The sequence below is a fragment of the Zootoca vivipara genome, chromosome 5 (genome assembly GCF_965207765.1).
Source record: "Zootoca vivipara chromosome 5, rZooViv2.hap1.1, whole genome shotgun sequence".
Taxonomy (NCBI): domain Eukaryota; kingdom Metazoa; phylum Chordata; class Lepidosauria; order Squamata; family Lacertidae; genus Zootoca; species Zootoca vivipara.
Genome location: NC_142588.1, coordinates 10035516 through 10053196, shown reverse-complemented (window position 1 = coordinate 10053196; position 17681 = coordinate 10035516). Strand labels below are relative to the sequence as shown.

Below are 17681 nucleotides of genomic sequence, written 5' to 3'. Positions count from 1 at the left end.
CCCATGACCCTGAGATGAAGTCTCATGCTCTAACAACTGGGCTGAATAGGAAATAGATGAATAAACAGGGGAGGGAGCCAGAATCCTTTGGAACTGAGGCATACAAAGAGGTTAAATTTCCCCCAAGAAATGAAAACATCTGTATTGTTTTTATTGGACAGAAGGGAGTTGCCCTATTGGTTGAGATTTATTTTACAGTGGTGCCTCGACTTACTAATTTAATCCGTTCCGAAGGCACCTTCGTAGGTCGAAAAGCGCCATTGGAAACGCGATTTCCCATAGGAATGTATTGGAAACAGAAAAATTCGTAAGTCGAAGCAAGCCCATCTAAAAATTCGCAAGTCGAAAAAAACCTATCTAAAACCGCCACGGTTTCCGTTCGGATGTCGAGAAATTCGTAAGCCATTTGCCCATTCGTAAGTCGGAAAATTCGGTTGTCGAGTCGTTCGTAAGTCGAGGTTACCACTGTATTTTAATGGGGTGGGATGGAGAGCAAGGAGGAGGGGTGTGGTCTGAGGGGAAAAGGGGCCCACTTTGCCCAAGAGCCCCCACAAACTGCTGTACCCCACCTCCAACACCTGCCACCTGAGGCGCACATCTCACTCAGGGATTTAGCAGGAGTGCCTTTTGCAAAATCAATCAATCAATCAATCAATCAATCACCCCTTCTCGTCATCTTGAAAGGATGGTCGGAAATGAGAAGGATTCACTTCAGGCTGTGCTGTGAAATCAGTCTGTGTAACCAAAAATTAAAAGGATGGCACGTTTGCTGGGCTGGGAAAAGGGTCCTTACCTCAGAGAGAACTGGTGCCTAGAAGTGATGGTGTTGGGCTAGAGCCGGGGCTAGAACCAGGTATCTGGTACAGGTGAGCTTTCAGAAAGAAAATCAACGGAAACCCCTCAGATTCTTGAAACAGAACGATCCAAAAGGGAATGAGTTCTGCTGCTGGGGCTAAGCAGGTCTGGCTGTGTGTCATCTGCCTGAGCCTCATGACACCTTTGTAGGGATGAGAATAGATGCTGGGAGGACAATTATTATATATTATCCTTTGTGACCTTTTGCAGCTTGAAAGGGATAGCTTGGAGAGGCTAGTTTTAGCCTTTTGGTTTAAATAATCCAGGACGCTTTAAGGCAGACGGGATTCTCCTGGTATTTCTCCCTTTTCTCCCACTTGATGCCATAATCACACAATCTTGTAAAAGGTCATAAATTAACATTTGCTTGCTCAGAATCCTTTTTGGAGAGTAACAGATGCAGCAGCTTTGTTTGGGAAGGCTTAACATGGTCATTCAGTTGCAAAGACATACTTTAAAAGGTAAAGGGGCCCCTGACCATCAGGTCCAGTCGTGTCCGACTCTGGGGTTGCGGTGCTCATCTCGCTCTATAGGCCAAGGGAGCCAGCGTTTGTCCGCAGACAGCTTCCGGGTCATGTGGCCAGCATGACTAAGCTGCTTCTGGCGAACCAGAGCAGCGCACGGAAACGCCGTTTACCTTCCCGCCGGAGCGGTCCCTATTTATCTACTTGCACTTTGATGTGCTTTCGAACTGCTAGGTGGGCAGGAGCTGGGACCGAGCAACGGGAGCTCACCCCATTGCAGGGATTCGAACCGCCGACCTTCTGATCAGCAAGCCCTAGACTCTGTGGTTTAACCCACAGCGCCACCTGGGCTTAAAATGGTGTCTGAAGGCCCTCGCATTGTTGGCTTGATGGAAGAATGATGAAAAAGAGGATGTTCAATATATATCGCATGTAGGACAAGAGAGCGAGAGAGCAAGCGAGCGATACCTTCTCCTATCAGGGCACAGTGGGAGAGTGTCTAGCAAACTCTAGCAAACTTGCAGGAAAGCTCTATGAACTCCAGTTCCAATCATGTGCCTATCTAGAAAACACAAATTGTTGGTTTGACAGCACTGTAAATATCCCACAGACTCGGGAGGAAGAATTGTTAGGGAACGATTCCCAAACCTGCTGCCTTCCAGTTATTTTGGATTGCAGCTGCCTTCAACTCCAGTCAGTATGAGTGCTGGCAGGGGCTGATGGGACCTGGAGTCCAAAATGTCCAGAGGGCACCAGGTTGGGAGTGGCTGTGTCAGGGTGCAAGTGATAATAAGATGAAAGATGCGCTTCAAAATCTAGATCTAGGCGCACCCTGCTCCTCTTCTCCTCCGGCGGTGTCTAGTGGAAAAAGAGGTCCCCTTGTGAACCGATCTGTAGTTCAAGTACCACTTTCAGTTAAAATGTGCTTTTGGCAGAGATGAGGCAGGACTAATTTAATTTTTCCTGTCAGTCTCTCTGTAGCAGATCAATTAAACTGTCAAGTGGATCAAATATTTCAGACTGTATTTATTACATTAAGTATTTATGTCCGAGCTCAGCCTTTCAAGCATGATGTAATATAGCAACAGTAGGTGCTCCAGATCAATTTTGCAGAATTTGCTGTAACCTAATGGAGAACTAATTGTGTGTTTTTAATTTAGAATACAGGAGACAGCAGCTTCTTGAAACAATTTAGCAAAGGGCCCCGTTCAGATGCTAAGGCTGGGCTTCCACGCACTATGAGAGGAGCAGATCTGTTTTCTTCTAGGGCAGAGGTTTTCAACCTTTTTTGAGTCCACAGCTTCCCTGACCAACTACCTTCTTTCTGCGGCACCCCTGTGGGGGTCAGGAGCCCAGTTATGCCACCCCTTGCCTGCAGAGCTGGCAGCCCCTCACCCTTTTTCGAACACCCTCCCTTGTGGAGTGTTCCCTCAGCGTCCTCTCCTCTCTCCTTGAGTCCTCTGCTGCTGCTGCCCCTCCTCACAAAGAGGGGTGCCTCCTCACATTGCCCCACAGGGGCCTGGGACTTCTCTCTCCATTCCCAACAGCAAGGGCTGGCGGACCGGCTGGCTATGCTCCCTCGCCCGCTTGGTTACTCCAAGGCCACCTCAGCTCCTGGCAACCAGCACCCCCTGGCCAGCCCCAGAGGCACCATTCGCCTGGGGAGCTCGTACCCAGGGCTGCTGCAACAAACAGCCCTGCAAGCCTTTGGGAGGCAGAGACATAAGAGGGCATCAGAGGAGGGAGAGAAGGAAAAAGGGAAAGAGGCCTGTGTTGCCTGCGGCACCCCGGACTATCATTCAAGGCACCCCAGGGTGCCAGGGCACGCTGGTTGAAAACCACTATTCTAGGGACTAAATGGAGCCTTCCCTATATAACCATGTTCAGTGCCTCTCTGGGAAACTCTAATAAGACAGCAAAAATAAAACCCAAGCGCTGATTGAAACACCCATTTGGTCTGGCATCCTGTTCTCACAGTGGTGAACCAGAAGCCCATGGGAAGTCTGCTAATAATAATAATAATAATAATAATAATAATAATAATAATAATAATAGAATCATAATATATTATTTATACCCTGCCCATCAGACCAGCCCTCCCCAGCCACTCTGGGCAGCTCCCAACAGAATATTAAAAACACAATAAAACATCAAGCATTAAAAACTTCCCTAAACAGGGCTGCCTTCAGGTGTCTTCTAAAAAAGTCAGATAGTTGCTTATTTCCTTGACATCTGACGGGAGGGCGTTCCACAGGGTGGGTGCCACTACCGAGAAGGCCCTCTGCCTGGTTCCCTGTAACCTCACTTCTCGCGGTGAGGGAACTGCCAGAAGGCCGTTGGAGCTGGACGTTGGAGAAGGCCGTTGGAGCTAAACAGGGCTGCCTTCAGATGTCTTCTAAAAGTCAGATAGTTGTTTATTTCCTTAACATCTGATGGGAGGGCGTTCCACAGGGTGGGCGCCACTACCGAGAAGGCCCTCTGCACTTCTCGCAGGGAGGGAACTGCCAGAAGGCCCTCGGTGCTGGACCTCAGTGTCCGGGCAGAACGATGGGGGTGGAGACGCTCCTTCAGGTATACTGGGCCAAGGCCATTTAGGGCTTTAAAGGTCAGCACCAACACTTTGAATTGTGCTGGGAAACGTACTGGGAGCCAATGTAGATCTTTCAGGACCGGTGTTACACAGTCTTGGCAGCCACTCCCAGTCACTCCCAGTAACGGGACTTTAGTGCAGCAGCATTCTCCCCTTTTGTGACATATTGCCTCTGACAGGGCAGATAGAAAATAGCTTTACCCTTCATTATTTTGTCTTTATTCTCTTTTAAAGTCATGTTGGCAGCCATCACTGCCTCATGTGGTAGCTCCCATGGAGGTCCTTATTTCGTGCGTGCCTCCCGTTATTTTATTTATGCAGAAAAGTATTTCTGTACCGCCATATCGTAAAATATCAAGGCAGTGTGTACAACATTAAAACATAAAGCACCATTAAAAACAATAACAGATAGCCATTAAAGCAGCTGGCTGGTCAAAAAATTAAAAATTAAACAGCTGCAGAGGCCTGTGGACTGAAAAAGGTTTGCAAAGATACCTGGAAGTCAAAAGTGAGAGCAGCTGCTGAATCTTGCCGGAAGAGGATTTCACAGCAAGGGGGCCAGCAATTCGAAATACCCGACTTTCAGCTGAGCCCGTTTGGACCTCTGTAACACAGCACTCTTCTGGGTGATCTTTAGACACAACTCCCACCCGTTCACACACAACAACATTAAAGCTATATCTGAGCATCCCGCGTGCTGTTCACAGGCCCTCTGCATTTGTGAAAGTTGCTAACGTGAGGCAGGAAGTGGAAGACGGGCCTTTTTAAATGGGAAGCGCATTTTAGTCCCTCTCGTTTTTACATTCGCAGTAAGACGAGTGAAACCACAAACAGCACTTTTCACGTTACGTGTTGCTGGAAGCACTCGTAGCTCTTTTGGCCGTGCACTTTCCACAGGCAGTTGTGAAGGCAGAATCAGGGTTTCTTGCCCCGTGTCTTTATAGAAGATGCAAATTAGGTGAGATGATATATCCTTGTCTACTACTGTTTCTCAAAGGCTATATGGCTAACCCAGTTCCTATTATTTTACCTCCATATTGTTCATAGTATTTCCTGGCTTTTCGATCAATATGGTTAAGCTACACTTTTTTTAAATGACTTTAAGAAGTTGTCCATAAAGATGAAATGCTGTTTCTTCATTGAACCAAAGGTGGATTTATAGGTATGCACAGTACAGTATGTGAGGAATTAGGGCACCATGTGGCTGAGGCTTCCTCTAAGTTACTAGAATACATGGATAACTGAGGGGATACCTTTGAAAAGTGACTACAAACAACGAATTGCCATTGTTGAATTCTAGTATTTTAGTGTGTTGAGTTGTTTCCACTCTTCGTTGTTTCTTCTTCCTGATCAGGACCATCAACAGGAGTGCAGGAGGTACGCATGTACTGAGTCCCAAAGCATTATTAACTTTTTCTTTTTTGGACATTTCTGAAAGTTAGAGCACAAAATGTGGAGGCAGCTGTAATTCTTCAGCGCGTGCTAGGCAGCATCGTTGCTAAGAGTGCTCAGAATCGTAGAATTGTACAGTTGGAAGGGACACTGAGGATTATCTCGTTTAATTCCCTGCAATGCAGGAATCTTTTGCCCAATGTGGGGCTCGAACCAACGACCCTAAGATTAAGAGTCTCATGCTCTACTGACTGAGCTACCCACAGGGCTAAATCACTTAATTCTGTTGCTAAGCAATAAGAGGAAGGATGTTGACCACCAACACTGGATTTGGAAGCAGACCCCCTCAGAGCAGAACAAAAAGGTGGATGAAGGATAATACTGAGATATGTTTGTTACAGCATATTCTTAGCGTCCACATTATTTAATTCGCTCCCAAAGGGTGCTTCCTTTACATAATAAAACAGAATTGACTGGCTTTGGTATATTTTACTCAGAAGTAACTCCTTGAAACAAATCGGGTTCCTTTTCTGCTGAGAAAAAATCGTGATACAGTCTTTTTGACCACTGTACTGTGGTTTTGGAACTGGTAATCTAGCCTGAATAGTGTCTGCGCCAGCTTCATCCGTGGTCCCTACAGGTGGGCAGAGCCCTGGAAAATCCTCCGGGCTCATATTTGTAGAAGTGCATCACAGCAGCAAACGGCTCCATCTTTTACTGATGCATTCCGACGGCCGGTGGTGTTTTGTTTTTCCTCCCGCTGCAGGTAGCCCGCTGTGCTCTTGCTGTGTTCCCGAGCACATGGGCCTCTCCTTCCTCCCCACGTACGGCTGCCAGAGTAATCGCACGGCGAGCGTGGCGGCCCTGCGCATGAAAGCACGGGAGCACTCGGAGGCTGTGCTGCAGTCGGCGAACCTCCTGGCCTCCAGCAGCCCCACTCCAGCCTCGGGGGCCAAGCCTGGCGCGGAGAACGCCTTGGACAACAAGCCGTCCGTGGCTGTGGAACAGAACGAAAGCGAGAAGAGTGTTTGAGACCCCACATGCCGCCTCATAACGAACTCAGCACCCTAAGAAACCAAATCCAAGGGATGTACCCTGCCGAAGCTATCTGGACTTATTTTGAAACTGGAATGAAACTCGCTCATCTGTTGACTGTTTCAGCAAGCTCTAGCTTTTCTTTGGTCCTCTCTTTTATTGCCACCATCAATTCCCGCTGGATTTCCTGAGGTTGTCCATTGCTCTCGCTGAATCTCCAGGTACTGCCTGGTGTTAGTTCTGCTTACAGCGGAACTGGATCCAGGAGCCCTGATGGAAATAGTAGAGAGAGAGAGAAGCAAAAGGGCATCATTTGCCTGGTGCCTGGATTCCACCAGATCGGGGTGGGGAGGGGATGAGGGGTTCCCTCAGTATCGCATAACAGTTCCCCTTCTATTTAAACAAGAACAACAACCTCTTAGTTGTTCCACAGCGGATGGGTTATAGAAAGGCCTGGTCTCATAGGCCTGGCGAGCGGAAGTTCCTGAGGTCTGGACAGCAATATGGACAGAGAGGTCAGTCTCGTTGAGGCTTAGGGCATCCCACACAAGGGAGTTTATTGCTAATCCATTCGTTTATTTATTTAGAAGGTTTGTACGCCACCTTTTGAGAGAATGGCCCTCAACGCAGATTACAGGAGATTGTAATGATGCACACACAACCCAACAGCCCCCTGGCCTACATCCAAGCCATCCCACTCAAGTGATCCTGCACGTGTAGGAGGAAGGAGAGCTAGCCACCCTTACTGCAGAGGGGCCTTCGACTTGCAGGTGCCACTAACACCTTGACTTAGGCCATTCAGATCTGAGAAGCCAGGCCAACAGCCAGGAGTGTGGCAATTCCCTGCACAAAAACATTGGGGCTGAATTTCTAGGAACCTGAGTCATCTCTTCATGGGACCATCACTTCACCCTGCTCCCTACGTCCAGTTTGGGACTCAGGAGGGCACAGACATTCCTGTTGGCGCTGAATATGTTTCTAGCAGAAATATGAATGGGGGAAGATAACAACCTCTCTAAGGTATAATTTAAGCTAGGATTTGGGGGCAATGAAAATGACCGGAAGGGCCTACTACAACATCTAGACGATAAATAGGTCTTCTGTCATTGAATGAGCTTGGTCAAGAGGATCTTTGGATCCATCCCTTCCTGGAAAGGAATTTCTGCTTTGCTTGCTAAGTTTGCCCTACTTGCCAAACCGAGGTCCTTTTTGCAACATGTCCCCTCCATTTCCCCTCATCGTAGCAGAACTGTAACTTCACACAGGCTGTGCCTCAAGAATCCTGTTGAATTTGAGGACATGAGACCATCGGTATATCCCACAGAGCAGAAGGAAGACACTTTGGCAGCATTCCATAACCAAGGGTTTGATTCGTGAGCACAGAGTAGTAATATTTTTTATTTGCCATAGGTATTTCTACCCTGCCCTTCAGATCATTTCAGCAGTGCAATACTATTCAAGTGTACTCAGATATAAGTCCTGTTGAATTCAACTCCCAGTTGTTTGGAGAACTGCCTTGCAAAATTCAGAGGCGTACGAATTTCAAAGGATAGCTGTGCTGCGGTTTGTGCTTTGTTTCAGAAAGCGCAAACAAAAAATGCTTACAAAAGTGGGTTCATTGGGGGAAAGATATTCGAGAAAATGACATGCACAAATGCGTTATGTTTGGGGAGATGGCTCGCAACAATATGTGTCTTAGGAAAAAGCGACTGCGCGCTAATACACTGATGAATGTTTGGTGGTGGTGACTTTTTAACTTAACAAATTGCAAACCGATAACACAAGTGTAGTGATCTGAACTTCAGATTGGATAACTAAAAAATGGAGAGAAACTAAAACAGATAACCGCTGCTTCTAGTAAGTATGTCTCGGATTGCAGCAGACCCAAACATATAAAACAGTTGTTGAGAACTCAAGGCTGTCACCCCGTGATCAGGGAAGTGGAGTGCCTGGTTCTCCAAAGACCAGACCTTTGCAGAGTCACAACCTCCCAGCTTAGGTAAATTACACCATGACAGGAAGATAGCTGGTGATGCTCAGGCCATGTGTATAGACTTAGAGCATCTTTCTGGCTCAGAGTTCATTTTGAGCTCCATTCTTTAGACAAGAGGGCTGTTCTTTGTTTTAATACGGTCAGTTGTTAACATTTATCTCTGTCCTTTCAATAAGCTTGAATCCCAGCAGAGAATAAAAAGCAGAAAAGTGGGCAGCCACTGTAACTGTAGATCGCAGCACCCCGGTGGGGTTTGGATGCAACCAAATTCTCTTCACCTTGAGCTCTTAAGCATTTATCTGAAGAGCAACAAGAACAGATTATTCTGCCAAAAAAGAAAAAGAAAAGCCACACACACACACACACAAACATACCAGGAAGAAGAGGAATCCTTGTCTCTCTTCACAGCCATTCCAGTTGTCATTTGGAATTTTATTTCCTAAAGTTCCACTATTAAAATGGTTTGCAAAAAATATAAGCAATCTCAATTTCATTTCGGCATAATTACCGATCGCTCAGGTGAACTTAGCCCTTGTATACACTAACTCTTCATCCTAATGGTTTGATTAAACTCATTTTTCCTCCAGAAAGGTACATAAATAAGTGAACTGTTGAGCAAATTAAGAATACTTAACAGCATTGCATCTGAAAAGTAGTTATGTTGATTAAATTTTCTGTCCTTGAGGATTTTCAGGAAATTACTTTTGATCGTCAATAACACAATTAAGTAAAATACACGCACATTAGCATGAATAATTGATAAGAAATTATGTATTACCATGAAGCATTGATTTAATAATTCATGGTGCGACACTCTAGTGACTGTGCAAAACTGGAGACCATCACAAAAGCCTTGCCTGCCTGATGTAGCTGGAAACGCTGCCTGGCAGTTTTGCTGTATAATAATGAGAAATACCTGCTGCATGATGTATTTTCTGTTGGTTTAATAAAAAAAAAACACCGTTTAGAAAAAAGGACCCCAAGTATTGCCCTGCATTATTTTTAAGACTCCTTTTCTCTCCATCTCTACGAATGACTCTCTCTCTCTCTCTCTCTCCATATAACACACACACACACACACACGATGTGTTTCATGGACCCTTAACACAATTTTAGCATAATTCCAGGTCATATCAGAAAGGCACCACTCCTGTACAGTCTGAAAACGCCATAGAATTATTGCACTTTAATGATGAAAAGCACGACACCAGGAACCTCAACTCTGTCCCTCTGAGCAAGGATACACAACAAAGACTGGACAAATATCTAGACGATGCTGTGGTTTTACGGTTTGTGGCAGAACTCTTAATCCGGATTGCACGTTGGAAAGACTAAGCCTCCCTTTGAGAGTGGCTTTAGGGTGCTTGGGTCAAACCAGTGGTCTGCCCAGCCTGATACTCCTTTTGCAGCTGGCAGCAGCCCTCCATGGCGTTTGGGCAAAGAGAAACCTTTCCCCGGTTATGCTGCAGGAGATGCCAAGCATCGAAGAACCTTGGAGCTCCTGTATCCCACTGTGCCATGGTGATGGAAATGGAAATAGGGATGAAGGATGGGAATACACAGTTGAAGGTAAGGATGAGCTTTGGCCTGTGAGTTCTGTTCCCTCGCTCAGGAAGTAGTGGCATCAGCAGCAGCTCTGGGGCTCTGCCCTTCCAGTTGGTGGTTTGGTGCTGACTCCGAGGAAACTTGCTTCCTGCTGTGACCGTGAACATCACAGGGGAAAAACAAAGGAGGTGGTCCTAGGATTCAGTATGTAACTGGGTCGTCCACACTTCTGCTTGCCCTGCTACTTCCTTCTAGGGCAGTGTTTCTCAACCTTTTTTGGGCCAAGGCACACTTGTTCCATGAAAAAAATCACGAGGCACACCACAATTAAAAAAGTTAAAAAATTTAACTCTGTGCCGCCCTATATTGACTATATAATTATGACTGTAAGAAACACTTGCCAATTGCTGTGTTGGTTGCAATCTCTTGTAATAAGGCTTCACAAGCCGCTGATTTCTCTGCCAGCACAATCCTTTGCTGAGCAAGTTTCAGGTTGAGCTCATCCAGCCAGCTTCTTTAAGTTTGTCTAAAACCACCCTCCCGTGGTGGTGGCTGTTGAGAGCTGCGCTCGCTCCGCGTCGTGACCCGGCCGGCTTCCTTTCCGGCGGGTCAGCGCTGCCTATTGGCGGCCACCAGGCACGTGACAATGCAAATCGCCCTTCTCGTCGCGGCACGTCGCGGCACACCAGCCAGCGTCTTGCGGCACACTAGTGTGCCGCGGAACAGCAGTTGAGAAACGCTGTTCTAGGGAAGCACGCTGTTTTCGGTTGAATTGGAACAAACAGCTGTCAGGTTATTTTGTGCCGGTTGTTCAGTTTAAGAGTTTCTCTGTGGTGACTGCCAGGAGTTCCAAAAACAAAGTACAGTGGTGCCTCGACTTACAAATTTAATCCGTTCCGAAGGCACCTTCGTGAGTCGAAAAATTCATGAGTCGAAAAATGCCATTGGAAACGTGATTTCCCATAGGAATGCATTGAAAAGGAAACATTCGTAAGTCGAAGCAACCCTATCTAAAAATCCGTAAGTCGAAAAATCCCTATCTAAAACCGCCGCGGTTTCCCCCCAGATGTCGAGACATTCGTAAGCGCATGGCCATTACCCCCATTCGCAAGTCGAAAAATTCGTTTGTCGAGTCGTTCGTAAGTCGAGGAACCCTTGTATAAAAGGGAGCTGGCGGTTAATAGCAGCTGGCGGCCCGCCCAGGATACTTCACAGAACTTGCCCAAGGTGTTTCTCATGGCATAAATAAGAAGGTGCTGATAGAATCTCAGTAGGTTGGTAAGTTTAAAAGTAGAAAAGTAAAAAAAAAAGGGAAAATTTACTTCCCTGGGTAGCAATTGATGCTAATTACAGTCCTGTTATCTGCGGAGCTCCGAAGCCTGCTTGCTACGCCGTCGCCATCTTGGAGCCCCTCCCCTTGTCCTGTTCTCAGGTGTCTTGGGGGTGGAGCTGTGCTTTAAATGTAAGATGTGGCTGACACCTTCGTCTCCCTCTTCAAAATGTGACAGGTTGCTGCTGCTGCCGCTGCTTCTCCCTCCCTCCCTCTCTCCTCCAGTCTGTGCCGATTCAGAAACCACTCAAACCATGGGCGTAGCCAGAAGGGTGGGACAGCTGCCCCCCCCATCAAATAAATAAGTTATAAGAAAAACCTGGTCCTTTTCCCCTTATGGGGTACCCAAGAGCCCATACAAAGTCCTTATGTAGGTTCTCTATCGGTAGGAGAAAACAACAGAGGCCAACCAGAGAATATTGAGAAGCAAAGCAGCTAGTAAGCATGTTCTTTATTAAACTGTTGCAACAGGGTGATAACCCCCCACGCAGGAGGGAGGAGGAACCCCGAACATGGGTGTGCAAGCTCTTCTATAGACTTTTGAAATTGCCTACCCTGTAGCTCAAGACCACCCCCCCCCCAAAACATCATACATACCTCACAGAAGGGGAGGTCTACAGCAGAATCCTGTCTGGCAGGAAACCTGTTAATGGTCACTGGTTGCTTTTACCTGGGCATCCTGGCCATTCTGTTGTGATGGTAAATACTCAGTTGCTGAATCCAGGTCACAGACTCACCCTATTCATGCACAGATGTGCCCTTAAGGCAGGATTTGTGAGCACAGAGACAACGGGGAGGCTTTTCCCATTTCCATCCAAACTGCAGAGGAATATTTGAGGTTAATTTGGGAGAGTCAAAATAGTTTCAGGATTGCTCTCCTGTACTATTTCAGACACGTGGTTTATATACAGTGGTACCTTGGGTTACAAGCGCTTCAGGTTACAAACTCCGCTAACCCAGAAATAGTACCTCGGGTTAAGAACTTTGCTTCAGGATGAGAACAGAAATCGTGTGGCGGCAGCAGGAGGCCCAATTAGCTAAAGTGGTACTTCAGGTTAAGAACAGTTTCAGGTTAAGAACAGACCTCCGGAATGAATTAAGTTATTAACCAGAAGTACCACTGTACTTATGTATGTGTTTGCCTTGTACATTTATGAACATGTGATTTATATATATGAGACCTTAGAATTCCTATTACAAAGTAAGGTAAAGGTAAAAGGACCCCTGACCATTAGGTCCAGTCGTGACCGACTCTGGGGTTGCGCGCTCATCTCGCATTATTGGCCGAGGGAGCCGGCGTATAGCTTCCAGGTCATGTGGCCAGCATGACAAAGCCACTTTTGGCAAACCAGAGCAGCACATGGAAACGCCGTTTACCTTCCCGCTGTAGCGGTTCCTATTTATCTACTTGCATTTTGATGTGCTTTCGAACTGCTAGGTTGGCAGGAGCTGGGACCAAGCAATGGGAGCTCACCCCGACACAGGGATTCGAACCGCCGACCTTCTGATCAGCAAGCCCTAGGCTCAGTGGTTTAGCCCACAGCACCACCTGGGTCCCATAACAAAGTAAACATCATAAAATTGTAGATCTGAAAAGGACCACAAGTGTCATTCAGTCCAACCCCCTGCAATTCGGGAGACTTGCCCAATGTGGGGCTTGAACCTGAGATTAAGTATCTCGTCTTCTAACAACTGAGCTACTGAAAGTAGAATTTGTAGAAGGATTTTGACACCTTTTTCTGAGCGCTTGGGATAAAAAAAAAGCAATTGAAAAGAACTACTGTTGAGATTTAATTCTGAATCTGCTAGACAGAGCCAGACAGCGGATAACGACAGATCGATGTCCTGCCCCCACCGACATAAATCCTGGCTATGTCCATGGCTCAAACCCATGCCTAGAAAGCAAGCAGAAAATCTCTTGGACCTGTGCTTTCCAGAAAAGGGCAAGCAGAAGTGTGGATGAGCCCTCTATCCTCACACATAAAAAATATCTTTACTCAGAGAGACAGACAGACAGACAGACAGACACCCCACCAAGTGCCTCCACATTGCATGGCAAGGCTTCCATTCAAACCTTCCAATACCATGAATAAGAGGCAAGACACCATTACTGGCTATATACCAGGGTGCTGTACTAGGCCCACCCCCAAGGCCTCTTACAATTGGCCAATTCAGTGAGCAGTCAGAATCCACCTCTCAGGTAGCAAACTCCACCCAGAGGCTTCCTCAGGTGCTCTGGAAACTCCTTAGGGGTTTTCTCGGGTCTTGGAGGGTGGAGGGCATGCTGGCCCACAGTGGCGCCCACCAAAGAAGGTGAGCAGGAATTATTGCTATTATTTATTAAATTTGTATCCTGCCCTCTACCCGCAGGTCTCAGGGCAGTTCGCAACATAAAACCGCATTATAAAAACACAAAATACATAAGAAAAATAAAAACAAGGGCGACCCACTAATCCCCCTCTCCCCAACACATTTTAAAACAGTTTAAAACATGCAAGGAATCAGTGCTAACGTGCAGATGGGTATTTAAGTGTGGCTGGGCGCACGTGGGAAGCAAACGCAGGCAATGTCGTCCCCATACAAGTCAGGCTCGGCTGTTGAGAGTTTTGGGGTTCTGCTGGAGACTGAGAAAGCTGGAAATAGTGGCACTGGTAACTGCATTTGTGGAGTCAGTAGCTGATCTCAGCTTCCCTTGTTTCTGTTTGATAGCTCATTGTCTCTGCTTGGGTCAGCTCCTCCTGCTCCCCTGGGAAAATGAGTTGCCAAGGAGAGAGATAAGATAAGCAAAGATCAACAGCCTGCATTTGAGATAGTAGCCGGCTGTAATCCCTGCCAGTTTGAGCTCAACAGGCAGAGAGAGCCTGGCTCAAGCAAGGCCACTTTCCACATGATGAACTGAAGGTACAGGTTTATGTCGACCTGGTCTGCATACGCGGGAGAATGAAGTGGTAGGGTGGACTGCAAGTGACTTGCGTTTTGGAGAGTCTTCCGCATTAAAAAAACAACCCCAACTTGCTGCAAATAGAAAACCAGTACAGCAGGCAAAGTGAGGGGCTAGCCCCTTTCTTCCAGAAAGGCTAACTTGCTATTTGCAAGGGATGTTCTGTGTGGTACCCACCCCTTTGGCAGCCTGAAGGAGTGTAGACTGCTCTACTATCTATTTCCTGCTGCATGTCTAGGCTAAAGTTTTGCTGATTTGACGAGGACCCTTTCACTCACCTTGGAATTGTCTGCTTTGGCTATAATTCAGGGTTAAAGTGAGATTTGTGTGTGTGGAGGGGAGAGGGAATTTGAGTAGTGGCCATTTTGTTCTTCTTGGAAAAGCCCTGTTCTGAGATGCTTGAATTTGGGGAAAATGCAAAATGCTTTTCCCCCTGGGGGTACTCAAGGGTACCCAATACTGGCACCCCCATGCTAAAAGTGTGGCACTTACTGCAACAACCATGGTGAGTATTGACATCTTTTTTTCTTTTAAAAAAAGCACTGGCTGCCATCATTATTATTTTTTTAAAAAGCCTCCCTGCCTCAGATGCTACTCACTGTGGAGCGCTACTATAGTGGACCAGGGATTGCATTTGCAGAGTTGTGACCCTGAGGATCATGTACAGTGGTGCTTCGCTAGATGAATTTAATTCGTTCCACGGGTCTTTTCTTATAACGAAAAATTCGTCTAGTGAATCCCATAGGAATGCATTGAATTATTTTTTATTTTATTTTTTTGCCCATAGGAACGCATTAATTGAATTTCAATGCATTCCTATGGGAAACCACGATTCGCTAGACGAATTTTTCGTAAAACGAATTCGTCTAGCGAGGCAACCTCCGCTAGAAAAAACCTTTCGTTAAGCGGAAATTTCATTAAGCAGGGCATTCGTTAAGCGAGGCACCACTGTACTGTATAGTCCAACTCCTTGCAATGCAGAAATATGCAGCCGGAGTCCCATACAGGGATCGAACCTGCAACCTTGGCGTTCTCAGCACCATGTTCTAAGCTACTGAGCTATCTGCGCTGACATTCCATGCAACCCAGCTTCAAACGTGGAAAACTCCAGCGGCAGCAGTGATGGCAGGGAGCCCAAATGACTCGGAGACCACGAAGGGACCTGGCCAGCCTCAGCAGAGGTGGTTTTAGGGTAGCGTGACTGGTTCAGCCGCACTGGGCACCACACTACAAGGGGGACCACAACAATGTTGTAGGATGGAGTGTGAGAGCTGGGATGCGCTCTGAATTTTAGCGTCACATAGGGTGCCACTGAAATTTGAGAGCCAAAGTCATCTCCAAGGAGAAATTCAAAAAATATACTGTAGTCAAGTATGCCTGCCCTTAGTGGGACTAATAGCCGATATTACTTACCAGGGCTACCCACTTATATGCAATATACGGCTGTCTACACACCCAGAGACAAGCTGCTTAACAAAGGTGCACAAAATAGCACATGCAAGAAGGGATAAGTGCCACAGGCGATGTTGTACTGGAACCAGTCCTCTGTTTCTACTTGATAAATAGAAAAAGGATGTTCTTGATGTTGAAGGTCTAACCAATAGGTTTCCTGCATGGGTGGCGTTCGACATAAACTCGCCAACGCATTCCGGTGGAATTTGGGATGCCGGAGATGGAAGCGCTGAGAATCGAAAGGTTTCAGCATGCAACTTGCTAATTGTTGTTTATGATCCCAACAGGTACAAATGGGAATTGCCCGCTTTAATCGCTAGTGCTTCTCTGGTTCAATGTTCCTAACTTTCTTTTCTAATTAAGTTGGATTTGCTTTGTCATCTGAACCGGCTCCCCTTCTAGTAGTCCTTCTGCCTAAGAATCGCCCTTTATTAAATTTCAGCATTCCACTTCCCCCAGGAGATGTAAGTGCAGCTGTAACGCATGCGCCACTTCTCCCCTTGGCTCAGTGGAGCCTGAGCTCTTTGCAGGCACTGATTTTAAGAGCTCAGTTGTATTAAGGTGTGGCGTGTTGAAACAGCAGGATTCCCAGCCGCCGATATGATAGGACTGTCCGCCTCCCCAATCCAATTGGGAGCCCAGTTCAGATAACCCTTGACCCAGGATCGTCCAGATCCAGCCTCCGGATCTAGATCACAACCTGGAAAAAAACCCAAATCCTATGGACTTGGATTGGGAAACTTGGGGTTCCCCCCTCCCACTTAGGTAGATGGAATTTGGTGGCAAAGTAGTCTCTACTGAGGCGATAGACCCTGACAATTTTCAGACAGATAGCTCCCGTTCTTTTTGTGCTAGTCACCAAGTTTCGTGTCCCCCCCCCTAATCTTAAACTCAGTTCTCCACATTCCCATTTGCAAAACTCTTTTTGAAATGTCTCCGTGAAAAATCCACCAGCATTTTAGTGCAAACATCTCCTAACAAACACATTTGTTTGCAAATTTTGCCAAATGTACATTTTTTTTTGTAAAACAGTTCTTCCCAAATAGTTCATTTCCATAGATTATTTTCACCAACATAATGTGTTCCTGTGAAAAAACCTCAGCCCAGTAATTAGATTGCAAAGTTCAGAGAAGTGCAAATCTCAAAGGATAATAATAATAATAATAATAATAATAATAATAATAATAATAATAATATATTATTATTATTATTTATACCCCGCCCATCTGGCTGGGTTTCCCCAGCCACTCTGGGCGGCTTCCAACAGAAACATTAAAATACACTAATTTCTTAAACATTAAAAGCCTCCCTAAACAGGGCTGCCTTCAGATGTCTTCTAAAAATCTGGTAGCTGTTTTCCTTTTTGACATCTGATGGGAGGGCGTTCCACAGGGCAGGCGCCACCACCGAGAAGGCCCTCTGCCTGGTTCCCTGCAACTTGGCTTCTTGCAACGAGGGAACCGCCAGGATGGCAGTGTTTCGGTTCGCCTGTTCTGGAAAGTGTGAATTAGGTGCATTTGCTGTTAAATGCAAATAATTATTCCTCCAACATCTCAACTTGACACTGCAGGGTTTTTTTTGTTTTTTGTTTTACTGTAGGACTCCGTTTCATATACTAATTTCAGTTTCGTGGGGTGAGTGTAAGCAAAAAGGGCCATAGCCAAGCAACCAGTGATAACAGCAAACTCAGGAAAATCCTGACCGTACCATGGGTTTTAAAAACTTTTTTTTTTATATAAAAAACACACACACACCGGAATAAGTTTTTAAAAGATAACAACCAAAAAGGAAATATGATTGTACGTGTGGGTGGTTGTGAGGGAGACGGGGGATATGCAGGAGCAGAGATCAAATGAGGCAATTTGGAGGTTGTTTAGCAAACTCACTGCACAACATGAAATATGTTCAAGCTTTGAACAGGAGCAGGGGAGATTTTGCTGGGACCTGGAAGGGGGTGTGGAGAAGGCAAATAAGAACAGAGAATGCTGAAGGAGGAACCAAAAGCTTTGTGTATGGGCTTCAAAAGCACTTTCCATTTATGAGGAACAAATGACTGCCTCTTGCCAGACAACCTTCCTGAATTT

At 46.3% G+C, this 17681-nt stretch overlaps 1 protein-coding gene across 1 annotated transcript in view; it reads left to right on the top strand.

The window, feature by feature from the left end:
- The window catches only part of DRGX (dorsal root ganglia homeobox), a 35711-nt gene extending 26405 nt beyond the window's left edge, over positions 1-9306 (top strand). The window contains exon 6 of the mRNA XM_035138308.3: positions 6068-9306. Coding sequence (XP_034994199.1) covers positions 6068-6333 — 266 coding nt within the window. The 3' untranslated portion in view covers positions 6334-9306. The remainder of the gene's footprint in view (positions 1-6067) is intronic.
- The last annotated feature ends 8375 nt before the right edge of the window (positions 9307-17681 follow it).